At 37.8% G+C, this 7,984-nt stretch overlaps 1 protein-coding gene across 2 annotated transcripts in view; it reads left to right on the plus strand.

Moving 5' to 3' along the window:
• GLT1D1 (glycosyltransferase 1 domain containing 1) overlaps nt 1-7,767 on the plus strand; it is a 105,371-nt gene extending 97,604 nt beyond the window's left edge. For both annotated transcript variants that reach the window (XM_074299447.1, XM_074299455.1), the window contains exon 12: nt 7,154-7,767. In XM_074299447.1, coding sequence (XP_074155548.1) covers nt 7,154-7,300 — 147 coding nt within the window. In that variant the 3' untranslated portion in view covers nt 7,301-7,767. The remainder of the gene's footprint in view (nt 1-7,153) is intronic.
• Nucleotides 7,768-7,984: the final 217 nt, after the last annotated feature.

A 7,984-nucleotide genomic window follows, 5' to 3' on the forward strand; every position in this document is an offset into this window, starting at 1 on the left:
GGCTTCTTCCTGATGGCAAGCTAGAGCATGGGGGCTTTGGAATATAGCCCTAAAAAATTAATATGAAATGGAGAATCACAGCTTTTTTCATATTCAATCCTGGTTTTGTGTTGTCGAAATGCTCTTTTTTTAGATTTAAGTTCAGAATAAAATAAAATTTAAAAGAAAAATAAATGCAAATGAGCTCTGCAGGATGGTAAACAAAAGGATGAGAGTTGTAGAATAAATGAAACCATTTGTTTATTCATTTTATTAAACACTTACCTCAAGTGGAACACAGTAGATAGAGTGCTAGGCCTGCTGTGGTAAAACTCGAGTTCAAATCCATTAGCTATTATGATTAAGTATGTGACCCTGAGTGACCCTGTTCATCTCTGTCTGGCTCAGTTTCAACTTTAAAATTGGAATAATTATGACAGCCTCCTAGGGTGGTTGTGGGGTTCAAATAAGGTAATATTTTTAAAGTACAGGCACAGAGCTGGACATGTAGTAGGTGCTTAATAAATGCTTATTTCCTTCCCCTTTCTCTCTGTTCCTTCCCTTCCTTTCCTTCCTTTCCCTCCCTTTTCTTCCTTTCCTCTCTTTCCTCTCTCCTTCTCTCTCCTCCCTCCCTCCTTTTCCCTCCCTTCTCTTTTTCCCTCCTTTTCCTCCCTTCCTTCTTATTCCCTCCTTTTCCTTTCTTACTTCCCTTTCCTCCCCTCCCTTCTTTCCCTCCCTTTCTTCCCTTCTCTCCCTTTCCTTTCCTTCCCTCCCCTTTCTTCCTTTCTCTTCCTTACCTACTTTCCCTTCCTTCTCTTCTCTCCCTCCCTCCCTTCCTCTCTCACTTTTTCCCTTCCTCCATCCCTTACTCTCTCACTCTTTCCCTCTTTCTCTACTTCCTTCCCTTCCTCTCTCACACTTTCCCTTCCTTCCTCCCTTCCTCAGAAAGGGAACACCTTGTATGTAGACCAAAGAGTTAGGAAATATTAGTTCAAAATTCAGCTTCTATTCTTGCTGGATCTACTTCTACCAGAAAGTACCTAAATTGCCTCATTTGTAAAATAGAGATGACATAATACCTGTACTGCCTACTTCATAGGGTTATGTTAAGAAAAGTGCTTTATCAGTTTAAGCTATTATCAGGAAATAATAAGCAGCCATCAAATTAATAACAGTTATTATCATTAAAGGCATCAGTTATACTCTAAAGTGTATGATGGGGAAAAGATGAGCTGGTCATGTGGTGACGGTGAGGTGGGATAGTAGACAGCTTTGCTGTAATCCTGGTCACACAAATCCTATGTCATACTGGTGGGAGGACATGGATGGGAGTCATACAGAGTGGATGTTTGGGGCAGTTTGTGATCTGAATCATTGGAAAGGATGTGATCACAGATTCAGGGGAGTATTTTAATGTAATCTCTGCCAGTGTTTTCATTACTAGTATCACTAAGGGAGATGTCTTTAAGCAGTCTCTAAAGCAGACTCTTTCTTTTGGATTGGAAGCATCCTTTTGATAGCAGCATCTCCTCATGTTTTCTGGCACTGCATCCAGCACTTTGCAGATAAGGATAAGACTATTATAATCCTCATTTATTTTAAACTCTAATGTCCCTCATTTTCAGTCACAGATTATATTTTCCCACCCCCCCGTATCTATCCGAAAAAGGATTTTAATAGCCATTTTTTGTATTTAATTTTAAAATAATTTATGTAAATTGCTAACTTTCTGTACGAAGTCATGCTATTATTTTGTCATGTCAGTGAGGGTAAAAAATGATTCTTGTTGCTGTGGTTTAGGAGAAAGGAAGAAGATTCCTGTTGTGTCATCATTATATTCCTTCCAAGGGTCATTTGCTACTGCCCTTCCTTCACTCCCCTTTCCTAGCTAGTTCATCTTCACAAGAGTCCACAGGAAGACACTTGATATATTTGAGTGGATTTCCTTAACTATTTATATATTACTACATGTATTGTATGTGATAGTGATTGATATTCAAGGTACAATGCCTGGAGTTTGCGATCGGGGAGATACAATAGCAAGGGCAATAGTTGATGTCATGTAGCTCTTTAAGATTTGCACAGGACTTTACTTACAGCAGAATAGGGAGATATAGCGGACCTGTGATTTCATTGGTGTATGGAGCATGGGTGAAGATACTCCCTCCACCAATTCAGGTTGGTACCTTCTCTGAAACTTATCATAGAGAGCTGGCTAGGTCATAGAGAAATGAAGTGATTCATCTCATGTCGCACAGCCAGTATTGTCCAGAGCAGGACTCCAGCCTGTTCTTGTGGTGTCCATTGTGCCACACTTTCCCCTCTTATATACAAAGCATTCTGCTTATTGTGCTAATATAATGTTTTACTCTGAGGAAAACATCCACCTAAAAACTTATTCCATCCCTTCTTTCCCCTTCTAGCCCACCACACCAGTTCTGTCTTCTCTTATTACTTATTACTACTTACTTACTTATTACTTATTAATCTTATTATTCTCTGGCAGTATTCTCTAATAGTTTTGACCTATAGTTAATCCATTTACTTGGCCCCCTTTGTTCTTCTCTCCATTCTCAGTCAGTCCTCAATCCATATATATTTTCCTGTTTTTTAAAGTTGTTCCCCTGCTAAAAGGCAGGGAGTTGTTTTGTTTCTGTTTTTGCATCCTCTGCATGTAACCCAGTACTTTGTCTATAAGAGGTGTTGAATTGAATTGACCTTTAGGCATTCTTCATCCACATGGTTTTTCCAGTGCTGATCTTAAATTACAGTGGGTATCATTAAAAAAGACCCATTAGTTTTCCCATATTGGAGTTAACTAACACAAGTTATCTTGGAAACAAGAGTGTCTCAAGAACTTTACTTCTCTAGGAAGTCCTCCATTTTGCCTTTGGACAGGAGAATATCCAGGAAACTGAGGAAAAATCTTTAGTGATCAGATATTTATTTTTATTTTCTTCCTTCTTTGAAAATGATGAGTGGCCTAATCAGTTGCTGATGATAGAAACTCTTGAAAAATTAATTTCTCACCAATCCTCATATCACATACTATTCCATTTTCAGGAGATCTTATGAGTGGTGAGAGCTTGATCTTTTCTGTGGACTTTCTGAACCCCCCTTCCCCTCTAGTTTTGCTTGATTCTTTCAGCAGACAGATTTCTCACATGTACACAGTCCATTTCCTTTTTTTTTTTTTTTTTCTCTCCCAGGGCTTCTATTATTTGGTATTATTTTGAGCTTTATCCATATTTTATATTTGTATGCTGCCACAGAAATGATTCCAAGAAATATTTGGCAGTAGAATAAACCAGTGAGAGAGAGACCAACTCATGGGGAGGGGTGGGGCTGGAATAAATGTTTGACAAGCAGTAGATCTGTTTCCTGGCAGCTTATACAATTCAAAATTGCATAATAAAAGCCTTGAGGAATTTTACCAGGTGGCTTGGATCTTTGGGCCATGAAACTGGGGCCTTATTTTGAATACTTTTTTCACTGAGGTAAAGAAAGCTACATGTCATAACCTCTTTTCATCTAGATTCTAGCATACAATTAAATCAGGTGTTAGGTTTCTGTGTATAAAAGAATGCATATACTATTTTCATTATCTCTTAGTAGCTTTCTCAAAAAGACCTCATTGATAAGCCAGTAGAATTCAGTTTGGCCTAGAGGAAAATAATCTTAAAACTAAAATAGACCATGAGAAATGATGGAGTCTACCCCCTGCCCTCAGGCATCCAGAAGAGATGATTGTCTGTTGTCTTACTGAGTTTCCAGACACCCAGACTCAATATTCCCTTAAAGTTTCTCATTCTACTAAAATCTTTGTGTATGTATAGACTTATTATAATGGGTATATGTGGAAAAATCTTATGTCTACTTATAAATCTTGCACATGCATAGGACTAAAACTTTAATTTTATTCTTATTTGCTTTGTGGGTATGGACTATAAAGTCCTTGGGGGAAGGGATTGTGCCTTATCCAACTGTATCTCTCCCACTGCACAGGGTATTCTACCCACATTAAGGGCTTAATAAGTGTTTGTCGCATTGTATTTGTCAATCTTTGCTTGTATTAGATACCTCTTTCTATTTTTTATTCAAAATTGGAGCCTTTGTGAGGAATATAACCCCTCAGAGACCTCATTTTCCTCATTTGAAAAATAAAAAGAGAGAAAGAAATAGTGATAATGGGATTTAGACTGTGAGACCTAGAAGGACTTTAAATTTACAGGTTCGTTTAGTCATTCAGCAACCTACTTTTTGGCCTTATTACATTACACATCATTCCCTTTCAAGCACACTGTGCTCCAGTCTAGCCAAATTGGACACTTGGCTGTCTTCCTACATGTTCACCACCTGTCTCTGTGCTTCTGCACAGCCATCCCCCAAGCCTAGCTTCCACTTAAAGGAACTAAGAATTTAAAGGGATCCAGCAGCCATTAGTCTGCCTAATGCACCAGAGAAGTTCCTACCATAAAAATCTGATAGCCTTTGTCTGAAGATGTCCAAGGAGGGTGAGCCTACTGCTTCTCAAGGTAGCCCAATCCACTTTGCAATAGCTTTCATTATTAAGAAAATTTTTGCTGAAACAGCCTAAATTAGCTTCTTTTTTATCCTGAGACAGCCAGGTAGCTCAGTGGCTAGAGCACTGAGCCTGGAGTCAGGAAGAGTTGAGTTTAAGTCTGGCCTCAGACACTAGTGTGTGATTCTGGGTAAATCTCTTAACCTATTTGCCTTAATTCATTGAAGAAGGAAATGACAAACCACTCTTCTATCTTTTCCGAGAAACTCCCATGGACAGTATGATCCACAGGGTCACAAAGAGTTGGACACTATCTAACACATGAATAACAACAACAAAAGCTACCCATTATTCCTAGTTCTGCCTCGAGGATCAAACAGATCAGGTCTGATAACAACTCTGTGGGGTAGTCCTCTGCGTATTTGAATGTAGCTTCCATGTTCCCCTGGAGCCTTTTGTTCCTCTAGCTAAACATCCTTAATACCTTTTACTGACCATCATATGACATGAACTCCAGGCTCTTCACCATGTTTTCTGCTTTCTTCTGGCTACTCCATCTTTTCATTTTTCTTAAACAGAGACACTCAGAACTTAGCACAGGACTCACTTCAGACAATCTGATGGAAGGAAGGAAGGAAAAAGAAATGAAGGAGGAAGGAAGGAAGAAAGAAAGGAAGGAAGAAAAAGAGAAAGAGGGAGGGAGAGAAGAAAGGAAGGAAGGAGAAAAGTTAGACAGTGCAATTCACTTCCTGTTGAGGAATCTTTGCCTCTAGATACAACTCAAGGTTTCATTAGCTTTTTTTTTTGGGGGGGGATGTCATATCATAATTATGATTAATGTTGAGCTTGCAATTCCCTAAAACCTTCAGGTTGTTGTTTTTCTTTTTTTTTTCTTCCTCCCTCCTTCCCTTCCTCTCTTCCTCTCTTCCTTTTTGTTTGTTTTTTAGGCAAGTAGGATTAACTGACTTGCCCAGAGTCACACAACTACTAAATATCAAGTGTCTGAGGCTGGATTTGAACTTGCTTTGTTCCCACTCCAGGAATATCCACTGTTCCACCTAGCAACACCTTTGTTGTTGTTTTTACAAAATAGATTCTATGTCTCCTCCATATTTTACTGAGGAAACTGATTTTTTTGAATCCAAGTGTAAGATTTTGCATTTTCTATCAAATTTCATCTTATAGATTCAGCCCAGTGCTTTATCCTGCCAAAATCCTTTGTCATTCATTTTGTTAGCTATTTCTCTATACTTTTTGTCATTTGGAAACTGGATGAGTATGACATCTAAACTTTCACTAAGTCCTTGACATAAATGTAAAAAGTAAAGGGCCAAGAATATCTGTGGGTATACTCCTTCCAGGGAAAACGCCTTCCATGTGGGCATTGAACCCTTAATAACAACTCTCAGTTCAGCTACACATTCAACTCTAGCTTCACCTAATTGAATTCTATTCCAGTCTCTGTCTCCCTACATTGTTCATCAAGAAATTCTAGTATGAAATTCTTGATCAAAATTTCTCTAATAGCTAAGTAAATTATATTCACAACATTCCCCCATCCCTCAAAATGCTCCAAACAATTAACTTTCCCTGTTGACTTTAATTTCTTTTCCTAGCCTCAGCTTCTTCAGAGACAAGAGCTCCAATATAATTTCATGTTCTTCTTTCCATTCTCTGTCACTTGGCTTTGTTTCCATCTTCTGTATATTTCTCTTTAAAATCTACCTCTTGGGATCCCTGATTTTCTTTAAGGTTTAGCTGAAGTGCCACCTTCTACCTGAAGTCTTTCCTGATTTTCTTGTTCTATTATTCTCTCTATCTTCTGTTTCTTTCTTTATATTTAGAGATTTATAGAGATACACATATATCTGCTAAGTCTGTCCATCTGTCCATTTCTCTTATCATTTATGTAGTCTATCTACCTGTCTCCCTGTGTCTGTCTGTCTCTATCTCTCATTTATTTAGTCTATCTAGTATCTTATCTGTCTACCTGTCACTTATTTTTTATTTATTTAATTTATCCAATGTTTATATACTACTCTGTAGCCTTTTCTCTCTTTTCTCTGTTTATGTAACTATCCACCATCTATCTATCTATCCACCTATCTATCTACCTATCTATCCATCTATCTACCTATCTATCCATCTATCCATACAAAAAAAAATTTTAATCAGCACATAATCTCTAGCAAATAATTAAGTTAAAACGGTCCCTTGTCTGATGGTGTATTTGAGTGGTGCTGGTTTTGTTGATGTTTAACCATTATTGACCAGTGGAGGGCAGACTTTTGTATAAATATAAATCACAAATACTTTGGGTATGGTCCAATGTCCACTTGTGTGCCTGACATATAAGGCCTGTCTTAGTGGGGATTTTCTTTCAGAAAACAGTAACTCCCCCAAATAGTCTTCTGAGGCACCCTAGAGAGACCATGGTTTCTGTTGTACTGGGAGCGCCTGCTCTGACCCCATCCCATATCCTTAAAGTATCAAAGTCATTGACAGTTTATCTTGGGAAGAGGAAGAAAGGCAGAAGGCAGGCCAGAAGTGCAAATAGATAAATGATCTTGCAATTATTTGCAGGGATTGTATTCCTAATTAATGATTTGTGTTTCTTTCTTTCCTTCCCATCATCACCCATCTCTTTCTCAGGAATTTGTTCAGCTGGCCAAAAGACTGGTCAACGATCCTGCATTAGAAAAGAAAATTGTGACACAAGGAAAAGAGTATGTGAAATTGTGCCATTCATGGAAATCTGAAAGAGACACCTATCAAAATCTCATGCGGAAACTTCAGTGAATTATCAAAATGTGCATGGGATTCATCATGTGTCATTCCAAATCAATTGTAAACCACAACCCATGGGTATGACATCCAGATCTGGATTTAAGTCAGTGGGGTCCATTTTAGTAAAAATCAGACATATTTCATTGGAATCTTAGAAGGACACAAATGTTCAATCATAGAATGCTCATTCAAACCCTAAAATTAGAAATCTGTTCAGTACTTTATAATTGTCCTGTCGAAATATCCCTGATACATTGCATCAACTGATTGTGGTGGAGGTTCAGAAGCTCATTTCAGAGGAATTAGCTTTTAGCAGAAGTGGGATTTAAAGAGTCTGTCCCAGAGGAACATAGATATAGTTTTCAATAATTATTACCCTCCCCACTCTCAACCCATCCATGCATTTTTTTAAATTTTGGAATAAAACAAACATTTCTATAACATAATACAATAAAAAAGATGATTGCACATGAAACTACAAATCTACTATGCACAATTTGCTATTTCTTTCAAATATACAATAAAATGATCATGTAAATTTCTTTTTTTTTTTTTTTTTCTTCCCTCCCCTCCACCTCCTACCCTAGAGATGGCTACTGTTAGACTGGTCAATAGACAACAAGGTTTTTTAAAATGGCAAAGAAAATCTCAAGGGGAAAATGTCCTTTATCATCTTTCTTGTAAAGTGAATTAAAT

The sequence above is a fragment of the Sminthopsis crassicaudata genome, chromosome 1, assembly GCF_048593235.1.
Source record: "Sminthopsis crassicaudata isolate SCR6 chromosome 1, ASM4859323v1, whole genome shotgun sequence".
NCBI classification, from domain to species: Eukaryota; Metazoa; Chordata; class Mammalia; order Dasyuromorphia; family Dasyuridae; genus Sminthopsis; species Sminthopsis crassicaudata.